Source organism: Scyliorhinus canicula, chromosome 12 (assembly GCF_902713615.1).
Source record: "Scyliorhinus canicula chromosome 12, sScyCan1.1, whole genome shotgun sequence".
NCBI lineage: Eukaryota > Metazoa > Chordata > Chondrichthyes > Carcharhiniformes > Scyliorhinidae > Scyliorhinus > Scyliorhinus canicula.
In genome coordinates, this window is record NC_052157.1 from 101376654 (window position 1) to 101394338 (window position 17685).

General features: G+C 48.9%; 1 protein-coding gene across 1 annotated transcript in view; it reads right to left on the reverse strand.

Annotated features, from left to right (window-relative positions):
- Positions 1-16519, reverse strand: part of LOC119974574 (aurora kinase C-like) — a 29813-nt gene extending 13294 nt beyond the window's left edge. The window contains exons 1-3 of the mRNA XM_038813593.1: positions 16329-16519; positions 13848-13986; positions 681-741 (exon numbers count right to left, since the gene is read on the reverse strand). Coding sequence (XP_038669521.1) covers positions 681-741; positions 13848-13986; positions 16329-16379 — 251 coding nt within the window. The 5' untranslated portion in view covers positions 16380-16519. The remainder of the gene's footprint in view (positions 1-680; positions 742-13847; positions 13987-16328) is intronic.
- Between the last annotated feature and the right edge of the window lie 1166 nt (positions 16520-17685).

The following is a 17685-nucleotide window of genomic DNA, read 5'->3' on the forward strand; positions in this document are numbered from 1 at the left end:
AGAGAGGCAGACACAGAGAGAGGCAGACACAGAGAGAGGCAGACACAGAGAGAGGCAGACACAGAGAGAGGCAGACACAGAGAGAGGCAGACACAGAGAGAGAGAGGCAGACACAGAGAGAGGCAGACACAGAGAGAGGCAGACACAGAGAGAGGCAGACACAGAGAGAGAGAGGCAGACACAGAGAGAGAGGCAGACACAGAGAGAGAGGCAGACACAGAGAGAGAGAGAGACAGACAGAGAGAGAATGGCAGTCAGAGAGAGGGGCAGACAGAGAGAGAGAGAGAGCGAGAGATACACACACACACATAGAGACAGAGAGAGAGGGATAGAGGCAGTGAGAGAGGGATAGAGACAGAGAGAGAGAGAGAGAGAGAGAGATAGAAACAGAGAGAGAGATATATAGAGACAGAGATAGCGAGTGAACTGGGATCTCACTGGTGCATTGCTGTTCAAAATACCCTCTACTGGAAAAATATAACACAACCCTTGGGCCTTTGGTCAGTGTGTCAAATATTATGATGTACGCGATACACACCATGCCAGCTGCGACAGAATGTGTCTCGTGTCATCACTAAATGATTCTGTTTGAAGTGTAGTCGGCAAAAGTAACTGGAGAATTAGAAGAGATTAGTCACAGGTTGCAGAATTCACACATTGAACAAATAAAAGATACTCACTTAACCAACAGCTGCTGACTTTCTGATTCTGTTGCGGCTCTTTGAAATCCAGATCCCTGAGCTAGAGGCAAGATAGAAACGTATTTTCCATTAAATATTTGGACAAAAAAAAAAATTGACAATCCGTATGTGGACAATCAGTGACACAATAACTTCAATTTTCAAACTTTTAATGGATTTAAACCTTAATAGAAAATATTACGGGCAGCACGGTAGCATTGTTGGGTTACGGGTATAGGGTGGATACGTGGGTTTGAGTAGGGTGATAGTTGCTCGGCACAACATCGAGGGCCGAAGGACCTGTTCTGTGCTGTTCTATGTCTATGTATTACCTACTTATAGATATCATCTTGTGGACAGAGAAGTCCCCATAATACACCGTGGAGCTCAGAATCCCCCCATTTCAGCAGTGAAGTAGAGGTCTGTCATTATTGGAGGCTGTGGGGTAAACAAAATGTTCAACATCCACAACCCACCTGGAAGTGTCATGCAACATGGTAAAGGGACTGCACTGCACAGCACACTAGGCCCTGTGCATGCTCAACAGCCCCGGATTTTGCTTCTCCTTCAACTATCCCATTTCGTTTTGGAAATTATTACTGAATCTGTCAGGCAGTGCTTTCCAAATCCTAACTCTGGTTACCAACCCTTCTGCCATCGTAGTGTGTCGACTAGGAGACTTTTACAGTAACTTCATTGCAGTGTTAATGTAAGCCTACTTGTGACACTACTAAAGATTATTATTGCCAGAAGTTCAATGGCTATCATGAAGAGCAATGGAGAAATGAGCAATACTGTCTGGTGCCCTGCCCAATGTGAAGCATTCAGAGGAGGTCATATTCTTGCGGATGTTGACTTTCAAGGAATTGTACATTAAACAAACCCAGAAGAACTTGGGGCCAAAACCGAATCTGTCCAAGATCTCAAAAAGGTAGTTCCACTCCACCCTATCAAATGCCTTTTCTGCATCTAAGGATATTGTAACTTCAGGTTAGGGGGATGAGTGGGATAGGCCAATGTTTGAGAGACCTCGGACATTGAAATTATATCAGGAAGACATGGCTCCAATCCAGGTTGCCAGGACTCGTCAGCATCTGAACATCTGTGTTAAGAAGTGAGATGAATAAAATACCCACACTCCACTGGGTCCTTACCCTTTTTCAGGAACACAGAGATTGTGGCTTGGGTCGAGGATTTGGGTAATGAACCCCGAGACAGTGAATCATTGAACAGTTCAAAATTAAGGGTTTTAGTTGCTCTGAGAGCCTCTTATAAATTTGGGCCATCTGGACGGGGGATTTGCCGGATTCGAGCCGACCAATACATATCTGTATTTCTTCTGAGCTTAAGAGGGTCTCCAGTTCCTGTATCCTCAAGGGTCGGGATGTGTAAACCATCTAGAAACCTCATGTCTGAAGGAGGCTCTGACTCATACAGTGCGCAGTAAAACATATTGACAGCTGCATTAACTAGATTCCCTTCTTTGTTCCGAATCGGAGGAATTTCGCAGGAGGCTGCCCGTTTCTGGAGTTGAAGCACAATAAGATCATGTTCATTGAACTTCTTAGCCAATGCACCGCTTTGTTTGTGGAGATCAATTCCAATTGCAGATGCTAGTTTTTTCTGTGCATCATTAAATTCAGCGTTGGGGCAGCAGAATATTGGCAGTCAACCTCCAAGATGGAGGTTGACTGCCATAACTGATGGAGCCTTTGTTATTCCTCCTCACTCTCCTTTTTCACAATGTGAGCTTTACGTGAGAAAATTTCATCCCTTATGACAGACTTTAGGGTTTCCCAATCGAGTCGACAGAGAAAATGATTCTGCTTTGTTGAGTTTGATAAAGTCTGCTAAAGCAGCAGCCAATCGCTTACAAAAATTTGTCAGACAATAAGTTGGTGTCTAGTCTCCAGGATGGGCGCTCAGAAGAGTCAAAATCAAAGCAAAATTCAACAAGGTGAGGGGCATGATCCAAGATGACAATTGCCGGGTGTTCAGCTGTTTTCAGACGGGAGGAGGGACCTGTCAACTGTCATGGGAATGTCACTAAGAAATGTTTGTCTGCTCAAGTGGCTGCAGTGATGTCAGAGCGTGGGTGGAGGCGAGCTCTGGCTCAGCTTTTTAGTTTCGCTTTGAGGAAAATCTTGTGTGTGCCTGTGTTTATTAGTTTCGTTTTAGTGTTGGAGCTGCAGCCAGCCAAAGAAGGTGTAATTTTGATCTCTCGGCCATCTAAGGACTATCTCTAGATCATTTGGTGAATTCAGAGTGATAACTGCTCTCAGTAGAGAATTTAAACCCGATGTGCTTCTGTAAAAAAGTTTTTTTGGCTTATGGATGTGAAAAGAAAAAAGTTTAATGATTACTTAGTGTTGTATTCTTTGGGCATTGTGTTTGAATTGATGGTTGCCAAGATGTTCACTGTATGTTTTAAAAAGTTAACTGAGTTCATAGAATAAACATTGTTTTGCTTAAAAAAAAACTTTTAGATTTCTGATGCACCACTTTCGAAGCCAGGTATTTCTAATAATAATAGGTAAGCATAAATATTAAACTCCAGTTTTTAATTAAGGATTAAAAAACACATTCTGCAAATTCATTTACATAGTTTTAAAGTAACACAGAACTGATAAGTCCAAAACACTTTTCACTACATTTCACCAAGGACAAGGGCTGAATCCATGGCAACGAGGTGACAAGAGCCCAGTAACTTAAAGGCTCTATTGTTCTCATTTCAGGCCATTAGTTATTACAGCCTGAATCACATTCCTTAATTTATACAGGTTGAAACATTCTGGACTATGCTGGCTTGTTTTTAAATAAATGGACATTTAGAACATCGAATCAAATATATTTGATTCCAACATTCTCAAAACAACAATTTCATAGAAGCAGCATAATTCACTTTACTAGATTAAAACAGACAGTTTGATTTACATTTTTCAAGTCATTGTCCAGCATTGCATGACAAAATAACATGAAGTCTCCATTGTTACAATAGCCAAGTCATCAGAAAACCAGTATCTGCTGGCTTTGATAATGCAAAATATTGCATTCTTTAACATACACAAGTATGCAGATACGCAACAATTAGAAGTAATGTTACATATTAAAGATGGACGGCTTGCCGTCAAATCAGATGTGTTTGAGTCTAACCCAAACCAATTAGGATTATATTGGGGTGTGATTAGATGGCTTAAGACAGATATGAAACAGTATAACTGAAGAGTTTGGTTCCGCCATTTGTCAGTTTAGTTTTTGTGAGTAGGGTAGGTTTTGTTGGTAGGTTAGAATAATCTATATTTGATCTGAACTATTCACTGTCTCCCTGTATTCATATTTCATTTTTAGACTTTGACTTTTTGTCGAGCTGTTTGCCTAAGCAAGAAGATAATTTCTGTGATTCTTTGAAAGCTTCAAATTGTCTACGAATTGCCTTTTGAATGACTTTCAAATTGTAATCAATAGAAGACAAATACAACAATTCTTATTTGCACCTGAGAAGTTTTAACTTAAATTTCTACTGAGTTCCTGTAATCGCAAAGTGCTTTTGATAACCTAAATGGTTTTTAAATCCTTCAACCATACCTGTAGAATGGGCGGTGTGCTCCCCATACCACAATCTAGTAAAAGTACTGGGTCAGGTGATCTCCATGATATAAAAAAAAATAAAAAAATTGCTTATTGTCACGAGTAGGCTTCAAATGAAGTTACTGTGAAAAGCCCCTAGTCCGGCTCCTGTTCGGGGAGGCTGTTATGGGATACTTTGGAGTTCTCTAAACCCTGGCCCATAACAAATTGGGGGCTCAGGGAAGATAAAAGCCTACCTATCGGGTTGGCTTTGCGAACTTAAAGACGGTGAGGGGTGAGCATATTGTGGTAGCTTTTCAGGTGTGTTATTTTAGTTTAAGTAGGGAGTGTGTTTTGGACAATGGGTCTTTGAGGCTCAGACGTTTTTGTGGGTCGAGATGATCACACACAGTACCTTATGGACAGAGACTAAAAAACAGAATGGAGATTTGGCAAATACATCAGTACCTTGGCAGGTAATGTTCAAAGCAAAAGATGAGATACTTACGGCGGTAGCTGAACATTTAAATTGTCCAAGATACAGTCTAACGCATTAGAAATGGCAAAACTTCGGTTACAAATCAAGCAACTTGACCATGAAAAAGAATTAAAGCAGCTTGAATACGAAATGAGAGAAGAAAGAACGAACAGCCCTAGCAGAACAAAAAGAGAGAAAGGGAGATACAGATCATTGAAAAAAGAAAAATAGAGAGAAAGAGATAGAAAGGAAAAAGAAAAGGAGAGAGAAGAAAAGAGAAAAGAAAGAATGGCCCTAGCAGAACAAAGAGAAAGATAAATACAGATCAGGGAAAAAGAAAGAGAGAAAGAGAGGGGAAAAAGGAGAGAGAAGGGACAGGGAAAGAGAGAGTTTGAACTTCGGAAAATGGCCATGAAACATGTCAGTTAAGATTGGCGGAAAGAAAAATGTACAGTTGGAGGATAGTGATGAGGGATGAAGCAAAAGAGCTTCATAGTCGAAGGCTTGGTGGGGATCTATTTAAGTATGTCCACGCATGCAAAGGCTTGATGAGAAGGAGGTAGAAGCCTTTTTCATTTCATTTGAGAAGGTAGCTAAACAAATAAAATGGCCACTGATGTGAGTATTACTGATTCAAACAAAGTTGGTAGGTAGAGCTAGTGTTTGCGTAACTATCGGAGACGTACGAGGAGGTGAAAAAATCCATCTCAAGTGCATATGAACTAGTGCCTGAAGCCTACAGACAGGTTAGAAATTTAAGGAAATAACCTGGTCAAACATACATGGAGTTTGAAAGGATCAAACAGTAATTTTGATAGGTGGATAAGGGCTTTGAAAATAGACCAAACGTATAAAGCTCTCGGAGATATTATACTTTTGGAGAGTTTAAAAATTCAATTCCTGATGTAGTGAGAATTCATTTGGAAGAGCAGAGGGTGGAAGAGCCGAGGGTTAAAATTGCAAGATTAGCAGCAGAAATGGCAGATGATTATGAATTAGTTCAGAAATCAAAGCCTGGTTTACGACATCAGTTTCAACCTGTGGGGGATAGAAACTGGGACATGAGAAATACTTAAGTGGTAAAGGTAAAGGTGATCTGATGGGAGATAATAAGGAGAGTATACCTCAGATTAAAAAGGAAATCCAGGAGGGTGGAAAAAACATGAAAAGTTTCAAAATGTTTTCACTGTAATAAACTGGGCCATGTAAAGTCAGTGTTGGTGGTTGAAGAAAAGCACTGGAAAGGCTGATGTGGTAAAACAAGATAAGACAGTCTGGTTTGTTAGCGGTAAAGGAAGTGAAGCAAAGGAGGTGCAAAAGATTGTACAGCCTGATCAAGAGGTGATTGATAAGAAGGTGCCAGATCTCTTTAAATAATTTACTTGAGTGGATAAATTTTACTCGTGCATCAGGAGGAGCAGGTAAAGCAGTCACAATTTTAAGAGATACTGGGGCTAGTCCCATTTGGAAGCAAGGAGACGTATTAGCGAGAGGCAGCGCGGTTTTGTGAAGGGGAGGTAGTGTTTCACTGACTTGGTAAGGGTTTTGAGGTCACAAAGATGATTGATGCAGGTAGGGCAGTGGATGTTGTCTATATGGACTTCAGTAAGGCCTTTGACAAGTTCCCTCATGGCAGACTGGTACAAAAGGTTGTAGTCATCTGGGATGGCGACTTACAACCAGGAACAGTGAAACTCTCAAAGCCTGGCAGGCAAAATGGACAAAGCCAGATTCAGGCAGGCTAAGAGCCTGAAATGTATATTTGCAAGCAAGGAGTCCAGACAGTATCGAAACTCCGACCAATTAGCATTGCGATGGGCCAATTAGCTTTTGATCGCCCATCTTCACCAAGACAAAGGACTGGTACGCGAGCGACCGGTACAGTCCCAGACATTTCAGCGCCACTCCCTGTTCTGGGGAAGCGTAAACAACAGGGTCAGTGACTGCTTGGGACACGCCCAGCCATCCAGACCCCAGCCATTTATTAGTTAGAAATCGAACAGAGTGATCATGGATCACCCAACTGAAGGACCGCCCAAAAGAGCACGTAAACCCGCAAGTACAAGAAGAGAGTCCGCTATATGTTCGTCCTCTCTTGGACCTGGTGCCCGGCTACGACCATTTCCAAGTGCAGCATCACCAGAAGAAGTCCAAGTTCAACGTCCACTATCAGACAGATGAGCCTAGCTGAGCAGCAGTTACTTCTCCAGACTAGATAGATCCAGAATCGAACAACGGCCACTGTTCCTCTGACCTAAGCCGGGTGCCTGAAGTGAAGTACAGGTTGTCTTAGTCGATAGGTGTAGTTTACTAGTAATATATGTTGCATGATCCAGTGTGTGCAAACAAAGCACCCTTGACCTTGAACTAACTAACTGGTGTTTGGCTCTTTGATCGATAGCCGGTTGAACGTTTTGGTGGTATCGCTTGATACCTGGCGACTGAGCGTTAGAATATAGACATAAAAGAAAGAAGGGCAAACCCACTGATTGCCATAGTTAGAGCAGAGCCACAGAAAAGGCAACAGTTATTGGTGACATCTGACGGAATCAACCCAAAGTGACCGTGTCACTCCGAGAGTATCCACAGTGTTTGAATTAGAATCCAAACTGGCAAAGTAGAAGAAACCACAAGCAAAACCAGTATCGATCAAACCTCCAAAATTCAGAAGTGTGTAATTTGCACGCATACTAACAAAGGGATACAAGGTAAACTCGATAGATTTTGTTGTGTGAAACTTCGGGAGTTGCGTAAACCGGAAAATAGCTTGAGCCATACCAGTGTTTGACCACCGCTTTATTCCCCCTTGTTCCAAATTTCGGTAGAGACAGAAGTAATTGCAGGGATGGCCATGAAGGCAATGGAACACCTTATGCATCCACAAGAGCCCGAAGTCGAAGCAACCAACAGATCAGAACAGTGTCCCGTATGGGAAGAGGAGATTAAGAAATACCTAAGGGGGAAAGGATGGCCCCTATGGTTGGAATTTTGCGCAAATGAGGAAACAGGTCCTGGCAGCATAGGACGGACTTGGTGGGACAGCCTGGCCGAGATCCACAGGAAAAGTTTAACTAGGGTTTGAAAGCCAATGGCAATCGTGTCCTGCTTGGCACAATTGCGAGGCACAGAGGTCGTGAGGACGCTCCGTAGACAGCTTGAGGAGAAGGAGAGAAGTAGAGAGGGTGACATTAGCGAAAGCGAGAGATTACATGTGAAGCTCCGAGAGCAGTTAGTAGCGAAGGACAAGGAGATGGAGGATGTCAAGAGGGCACACCAATCTCGTCTCGCCCACCTCAGCAGCTTCCAGATTCAGTATGATGAGACCTACCAGGACACGCAACGTGTGGTACTGGTAAGAGCGGTTCTGGTAAGAGAAACAGAGAACCAGATTTGAAGGCAGCCCTCTGAGCATTCCACAGTTCCACCATGGAACAGAGGCAGAGTTTGGTGGATCATGCCAAGTGCAGGCAGCAAATTGCAAGATTGCAATCACTGCTATCCGTCCAGAATGGGTCCAGAGATACCTTTGGCCCAGTTAGGTCAGGAAGACGGCCCCGAATGGCAGGAACTCAGTGAAATGGCTCAATGGTACATGAGTGAGACCGAGACCCCGAATAGAGCCCCCAAGCCCAGAAAAGAAAAGCACCCGCACCACCAACTGCACAGGGAGCACTCAACCCAATGAACCCCATCATTACGCAGCGCAGGATCACCAGGGAAGACCAACCCGATTGTGTATACAACCCCATTAACCATTACCCAGTTAAGAGATGCCCGTGATAAGATTGAGACATTCCACCCCACATCAGACCCACACCGCTTTTTCAACCTAGTTAAGCAACAGACCCTCATGTACAGTTTAGACGAGCTGGAGGTAAAGCTCATAATGACGTGCCTTGACCCGTCAGTTAGTTCAGCCCTTCCCGACCCACAAAATGTAGGAGGTAGCCTCCAAGAGATGAAAACAGCCATTTTAGACGCCACTGGCTACATAGAGGAGATCCGGTAGAAGGACTCAACCGATGTAGACAGAAAAGGGGAGAGCATCCAACAGCGTTTGCTGGATGCCTCTGGATCCACTTTACCGCTGTATTTGGTGAGTTAGCCCACACCCGTTTATCAGCAGATGATACGGCCAAATGGACCCGTACACTAGCATCCCTTGCCACAGAGGCAGAACAGAAGGCATGTCCCAATTACGACCCCTCAGACCCGGCACACAATGAAGTGTGGGTTCTGAAACGCTTGTCGTGAGTTTGGGAAGTTAATACAGAGAAAGACAGAGCAGGAGAGAGTAGACGCCATAATGAATCCAGTAAGGGCACACCAAGACCCCGCATGGGTAAATGGACGCAGAAGTAACGCGCAGCACCCTAAAGCATACGAGTGTTATAATTGCAGACACAAAGTACATTATGCCCGAGAATGCAATGCCCCCCCCCAAAGCAACAACAAAATCAGCACACAAATGCCCCCCCTAGAAATAATGGCAGACTCATCCACACTGTTAGTGCCCGAGTTGATAATTTGGCCATAAACGGCACCGATTGATGGTGTCCGGGCCCCTCAACTTGAGTCTGCGATACCCTTTGGGAGAAGTCCGGACGACCGGTAGTTGCAGGCACAGTCCAGCAACACCCAGTAGAATTCCTTTGGGACGCAGGAGGGTCCCGAACCACGTTAAACTCTGCCACCAGGAACCAGAGAGAGATATGGCCCACTATGGACACCATTACCCTTCATGGCTTTACAGGTCACCTCCAGCAGGGACATATCACAGCCCCTGTGGATGTACAGATTGGCAATATTAAAAGAAAAACACTGTCGGTTTAGTAGATTTACTCCAGGCAGCAGAACACATCCTGGGCATAGATTTTATAGAGTTCATGAGTGCACACAACCTTTCGTTCAACCCAGTTAGTAGATGTATATGGAATATGGCTAGAGCAGCGCACCCCCGCCCCCCCCCCCCAAACGCTCACAGTAGGAGATTATGCACACAGGATTAGCTCAGTAGGAGTGACGGTTTGATCCACAAACTATTATCAGACAAAGCAGTTAGAGAAGTCTTGAAAAGACATAAAGCATTATTTGTCCAGCACAAGCATGACTGCGGCAAAATCCCAGTAGTGGGTAACATTACAGGTCCCGATCATCAGCCCCAGAAACAGTACAGCTTCCCCCAGCAAGCCGAGGCCGAGATAGCCAAAATAATACAAAGTTTATTAAAGCAAGGAGTGATTCGACCCGTAGCATCGACGAACAATGCCCCGATTTGGCCAGTAAGAAAACCAGATAGTTCATGGCGACTAACCATCGATCATAGAGAATTGAACAAAGTGACTCCACTAGCAGCCCCCACCGTTGCCATGAGTCCCGAGAAGACGTTAAAACAGGGACTCCAGTCAAATGTTTTTACGGTATTGGATATCAGCAATGGCTTTTGGCCCATACCACTGGACAAAGCATACCAGTATAAATTTGCATTCACTTTCCAGGGACAGCAGTACATGTAGACGTGCCTTCCACAACTCCCCCCTCCATTTTCCACAGACAAATGGCGAACGGCTCATCTCAATTTTCCCCGCCCTGAATGCCTTGTTCAGTATGTGGACGGGTACCAAGGAAGAGCACATTTCGCTTCTTTCGGAATTATTTGGACTACTCACAATTGGATACAAAATTAACCCCAAATCCTCCAGGAAAAAGGTCACATATTTAGGTACGGTCATCACGCACAAGCGTGAAATAGAACACAAACGCATTAACTGGATTGTAAAATTGCCGTTGCCCCAAAACGTTACAGCACTCTGTTCATTTTTAGGACTGGTTGGATATTGTAGAAACCACAGACGATTTCGCCACAAAAGCAGCACCACTTTCCGAGCTCCTGAAGGAACAGTCCCCTGGAAATGGCTTCCAAAGCACAGGGATGCCGTGAATGTGTTGAAATGCGCCCTGAGCACAGCCCCCGCTTTGCAAGCCCCAGATCCACACTCTCCATACGCGATAGAGGTAGCGACCACCGACCGAACCCTTTCGGCCGTACTCCTGCACGATTCATTTAGGACCCGTAGCCTATGCCTCATGAGTTTTAGATCCAGTAGAGCAGGGATTTTCAGAAGCAGTCTTCTGGGAGGTACAATACTTCTCGTACATAACCAGACTCAACCTCATAACCATTTTGACCGAGCACACCCCGACACAGCTTTATTTGGAAGGCAGACTAAAATACGGCACAGTAAGCCAAATTCGAACAGCGCGATGGACCCTACTCCTACAAGGACTCGACATTACCATAAAACGGACAAAAACGCACATGTTTCTGGCCGACAATTTGCACTATGCAGGAACCCCACGAGTGTGAGATCATAGCCCCCCCCCCCAAGCACAGCACAGGCCCCTTTGTTCCTAAGTCGGCACCGAAAAAGACAGGCATCCGACCAGACGACCCAGCCCACAGACAAAGCATTGAGAATTTATGTAGATGGTTCCTCCATTGTCCGCGATGAACAAAGAATCACAGGATGTTGTATTTACGTAGAGGACGCGCAGAGACGCGCTTTAGAACAAATTGCTTTAAAGTTGCCTGGATACTTAGGTTCACAGGCAGCTGGAGTTAACGGCCATTGCTTACATTGTCCAGCACCCCGATTCGTTCCCGACCCCAGCAGACATATTCAGACAGTTTGTACGTCTGCAACAGCCTAACAGAATTCCTACCCCTGTGGGAATCTAAAGGATTTATTTTGGCCGACGGAAAACCTCTACCCTCACCCCATTACTCAAACATATCCACCTGACAGCGAAAGGCAGAAAATATGGCATAATTAAATTAAGAAGTCACCATCGTTCCTCCCCACCCGGTAACGTGAAAGTTGACACCCCAGCGAAGACAGGCTCACGACATAGCCACTTTTGGCAATGTGCCCCAGTACACACAGTTCAGGTCTCAAAGACCAACATCCAAGACTTAGCCCAGGCACAGAAGGAAGATGAGACATTAAAAGAAATTTTTAAAGAAAACTTCATAGCTCCCTACGAAAAGTTTCAAAGTTCTTTAACGATCCATGAGGGAATAGTTTTAAAAGATGGCAGATGGCATATATGTAGCAGTTACTTCTCCAGACTCGATATATCCAGAATCGAACAACGGCCACTGTTCCTCTGACCTAAGCCGGGTGCCTGAAGAGAAGTACAGGTTGTCTTAGTCGACAGGTATAGTTAACTAGTAGTGTATGTTGCATGATCCATTGTGAGTAAATAAAGTACCGTTGACCTTGAACTAACTAACTAGTGTTTGGCTCTTTGATCGATAGTCGGTTGAACCTCGTGGTGGTATCATTTAATACCTGCCGACTCTGAGCATTAGAATATAGACATAAAAGAAAGAAGGGCAAACCCACTGATCGCCATAGTTAGAGCAGAACTACAGAGGTGTCACACGGGATCAGAGGTGAGCTCTCAAGATGGATACAGAACTGGCTAGGTCATAGAAGGCAGAGAGTAGCAATGGAAAGGTGCTTTTCTGATTGGAGGGCTGTGACTGTGGTGTTCCGCAGGGATCAGTACTGGGACCTTTGCTGTTCGTAGTATACATCAATGATTTGGAGGAAAATATAACTGGTCTGATTAGTAAGTTTGCAGATGACACAAAGGTTGGTGGAATTGCGGATAGCAACGAGGACTGTCAGAGGATACAGCAGGATTTGTTGACTGATATTAAGGCATTGAATGGGAAACAGACATGGGGGAATCTGGGGAGTATTTCACCTCAAGTGATAACAGTTCCACAGAACAAGGAGCATTATGAATCATCGCCAGCCCAAGGTCTCCAGATGCAGACAGGGAAGATAACTTTAACAGTTAGCATGAGTGTCTTCTTCATGAAGTCAGGGGCTTGTAAGGTACTTTACGTAATGTCAAATTTAATTGGATATATAACCAATGTAAGAAATCTATAATCAATATTATGGGACAGTCGTTTTCATCTGAGGTGATTCATCTGAGGAAGGAGCAGTGCTCCGAAAGCTAGTGTTTGAAACAAACTTGTTGGACTTTAACCTGGTGTTGTAAGACTTCTTACTGTGCTCACCCCAGTCCAATGGCGGCATCTCCACATCATGTGGAGTTTGCACACATTCTCCCAGTGTCTGCGTGCGTCTCACTCCCACAACCCAAAAAGATGTTAGGGTAGGTGAATCGGCTACTCTAAATTGCCCCTTGATTAAAAAAAAACCCAAACAAGTCAGGAATGTAATGGAATACTCTCTGCTTGCCTGGATGAGTTCCGCTCCAACAACACTCAAGAATGAAATGAAGGATCTGCAATATACTGAGTATGGTGGAGGCAGACTTAATTGTGGCTTTCAGAAGAGAATTTGGTAATTATCCCAAGGGGAAAAAAATGTGCAGGGCTACAGGGAAAACCAGGGGAACAGCACAGGCAAATTGCTCCTTCAGAAGGCCAGCGCAACCATTGCTGACGAGTAGTCGAGAGGGTCATTTTTTGCACGGTCTATCCATCTTCCATGGCTATGCTTGTTGCCAGGTGTCCCTGGAAATGAAGCATGTGGTGCCTGCCTGCACCATAGAGACCTTCCATGCCTGGTGGATACTGCAGGGATTGGGGTGTGTTATCTACACCTATAATCATATTTTGTTTTGATTTGAAGTTTCCTTTGAAATTCTGTTTACTCTAATGCTGTATCCCTTTAGGAGCTGCATTTTTAATTTACCCGTTTGGAGATTTAATTTGTTTGCTTTACGCAAAGAAGCACAAGAGGACTAAATGCCCTCCTTCCCTGCTATAACCATTCTATAATTTCAAAACCTCTCCCATTGTTGCACTGACTGGTCTGTATCTAAACCTTTCACTATAACTTAAGACAGCATTTTTCCCTTGGTAACACAGATGCAAAACATTAGTACGGCAGCCTCCGGGCACAGATCTCCATTTTGGCACAGAATTTATAGCCTGGTTGAAGCCAGGTGAAGAAAAAAAAAGAAAGTTTTCATGTCCTGTTTGTGCTGTATATCCTGCGTAAAAGTATTTGAATATCAATAATCATTGATCCGAGTAATCATAGATTAGGTGAATGCTAGGAGAACCGTTACCATACCTGTTGTATGTGGTGCTACAGTGGCAACTTTAGACATGTTTTTTGAATAAAGGGCAATTGGTGACACTGGAATGGAGGATCCACTCAACTGTCTCTTCAGACAAGGCTTTGGACTGCCCAACCTATTTGGCGTTAATTGCTGTGGAAGATATGGAAAAGAGTCAGGATCGCTTTAGATAGTCTACACCACAGCTACGACAGATCTTCACAGCCCTGGCCCCACCCAAACCCTCCGTCAACCCTCCCGCCCAACAATGCCAGATGACCACCCCCAGCCCTCCCAGACGCCAGAACACCCACCCCAGACCCTCCCCAACAAGACCCTGCCCCCCGACATCCACCCACCCTCACCTCCCAGACACCAGACCTCCACCCACCAAACACACCCCCTAACCCCAAATGCCCGACCTCCATCAGTTCTCACCTCCCAGATGCCAGACAACCCCCACTCCCCCAGATACCCCCCCATGCCAGACCACAGACGCCCTCCCCCCACTCCCGTTTCCCAGACACCCTCCCCCACTCCCGTTTCCCACCCACCCTGCCCCCCACTCACCCTCCTCCCCCACTCACCCTCCTCCCCCCCTCACCCTCCTCCCCCCCTCACCCTCCTCCCCCCCCCCTCACCCTCCTCCCCCCCCCCCTCACCCTCCTCCACTCCCCCCTCACCCTCCTCCACTCCCCCTCACCCTCCTCCCCCCCCCCTCACCCTCCTCCCCCCCCCCCTCACCCTCCTCCCCCCCCCACTCACCCTCCTCCCCCCCCACTCACCCTCTCCCTCCCACCCCCACCACACCCTCCCAACCCCAATGCACCCTCCCTCCACCCCCCAGGCACCGCACCCTCCCCCTCCACCCCCCAGGCACCGCACCCTCCCCCTCGCCCCCCAGGCACCGCACCCTCCCCCCCGCCCCCAGGCACCGCACCCTCCCCCCCGCCCCCCAGGCACCGCACCCTCCTCCCCACCCCCCCAGGCACCGCACCCTCCCCCCAGCCCCCCCAGGCACCGCACCCTCCCCCCCGCCCCCCCAGGCACCGCACCCTCCCCCCCCCCCCCCCCAGGCACCGCACCCTCCCCCCCGCCCCCCCCCAGGCACCGCACCCTCCCCCCCGCCCCCCCCAGGCACCGCACCCTCCCCCCCGCCCCCCCAGGCACCGCACCCTCCCCCCCGCCCCCCCAGGCACCGCAACCCTCCCCCCCGCCCCCCCCAGGCACCGCACCCTCCCCCCCCAGCCACCAGCACCCTCCCCCCCCGCCCCCCCCCAGCCACCGCACCCTCCCCCCCGCCCCCCCAGGCCACCGCACCCTCCCCCCCGCCCCCCCAGGCACCGCACCCTCCCCCCCGCCCCCCCAGGCACCGGACCCTCCCCCCCGCCCCCCAGGCACCCTCCCCTCCCGCCCCCCCAGGCACCCTCCCCCCCCGCCCCCCCAGGCACCCTCCCCACCCCCCACCCTCCCCCACGCACCCTCCCCCCACCCCACGCACCCTCCCCCCCACACCCTCCCCCCACCCCACGCACCCTCCCCCCACCCCCCAGGCACCGCACCCTCCCCCCTGGCACCGCACCCTCCCCCCTGGCACCGCACCCTCCCTCCCCCCTGGCACCACACCCTCCCCCCTGGCACCACACCCTCCCCCCTGGCACCACACCCTCTCCCCCCCCCCCCCAGGCACCACCCCCCTCCCCCCAGGCACCACACCCTCCCCCCCCCCCCCCAGGCACCACCCCACCCGGCACCACCCCACCCGGCACCGCCCCCTCCCCCCCAGGCACCACCCCCTCCCCCCACCCCCCAGGCACCACCCCCACCCCCCACGCACCGCCCCCTCCCCCCACCCCCAGATACCGCCCCTCCCCCCACCCCCCAGATACCGCCCCTCCCCCACCCCCCCCCCACCCCCCACGCACCGCCCCCTCCCCCCACCCCCAGATACCGCCCCTCCCCCCCAGATACCGCCCCTCCCCCCACCCCCCACGCACCACCCCCTCCCCCCACCCCCAGATACCGCCCCCTCCCCCCACCCCCAGATACCGCCCCCTCCCCCCACCCCGATACCGCCCCTCCCCCCACCCCCCAGATACCGCCCCCTCCCCCCACCCCCCAGATACCGCCCCCTCCCCCCACCCCCCAGATACCGCCCCCACCCCCCAGATACCGCCCCCTCCCCCCACCCCCCAGATACCGCCCCCTCCCCCCACCCCCCAGATACCGCCCCCTCCCCCCACCCCCCAGATACCGCCCCCTCCCCCCACCCCCCAGATACCGCCCCCTCCCCCCACCCCCCAGATACCGCCCCCTCCCCCCACCCCCCAGATACCGCCATCTCCCCCCACCCCCCAGATACCGCCCCCTCCCCCCACCCCCCAGATACCGCCCCCGCCCCCTCCCCCCACCCCCCAGATACCGCCCCCCACCCCCCAGATACCAACTTCCCCGACCTACAACCCCCCCCGCCCCCGCGGTGAATCCTCTCTCACCTTCTTGCTGCTCCCCAGCCGCTGCGGGTCCCAGTTTTCCTTCGTGGTCATTCCGGATCAAATTGCCAGATCCCGCTGGCGGAGTGTTGACTCTCCTGAAAGAGCGAGGTCGGGGACAGGAGTGTAGCTTTGAGGGTGGGGGATGTGACTCAGGTCGGGAGCTGGGAGGGGGGGGGAGGGCTTTGTCTGGTTAACGGCTGCCGCTCGCGCGCTCTGTTCAAACGCGGCAGCTGTCAGCTGATTGGCCGCCCGTGCCATCCAGAGGCGCTCAGGATTGGCTGGCCCCCAGCAGCCAATGCAATGAGCTGACTGGATAGAATCACACATCCGATTGGCGGAATCGTCCCGACGGCTGATTGGCTTAGTGGAATATGCCTGCGTGTTTGATTGGTAAATAGAAACCCCGTATGGGATTGGCTGGTGGATGGACCAATCAGAAGAAGCGGGATATTGCAGTGTCTAAAAATCTGAATTTGAAAGAGAGAATAGTAGAAATGCTCAGCAGATCAGGCAGGCTGTGTGGAGGGAGACTTTGAGTTAATGTTTTAACTAGACTAGCTTTCCCCATGGGGCTGGGGTGGACAGGACAAGGCATGGCATGATATGACATGACCACAGTGCTGCAATGCCAGGCAAGATGGCGGTGGTGAGCTGACGTCCCCATGCAGTTTGGCAACTGTGTTACTCTCAGCTCGACACCGGGGGGAACACACTATAATAATTACAGGGAGCTGGAGATGCTGAGAAGCACCCCTTTGAAGAGCAGGGCTGCCAACTGTGACTAAATGTATTCCTGGAGGTCTCATCAGATGACCAGCCTCCATGCTCCAACCATTAGTTGGCATCCACCCTTGTGTGGCACGGCCTTCCAGGTGGCCTCCTGATCTAAGAAAGGATCTACTTGCCATGGAAGGAGTGCAGCAAAGGTTCACCAGACTGATTTCTGGGATGGCTGGATTGTCCTATGAGGGGAGAGTGGTTCCGTATTCACTGGAATTTGGATGAATGGGAGGGGATCTCATTGAACCGTATAAAATTCTGACCGGGTTGGGCAGACTGGATGCAGGGATGTTGTTTCAGAGCTCTTCAATTCAGGAACCGCTGGTTGGGGGTGTCTAGATTAAGAGGTGACAGTCTCAGGATACTGGGTAGGATACTTAGGACTGAGATGAGGAGAAATGTTTTTACTCCGAGGGTGGTGAACCTGTGGAATTCACTATCATATTAGGCTGTGGAGGCCAAGTCACTGAATATATTTAAGAAGCAAATAGATTTCTAACCACTAAACTGCCTATAAGTATGGAAAGAATAGGAGTGTGGTGTTGAGATAAAGGATCAGCCATGATCATGTTGAATA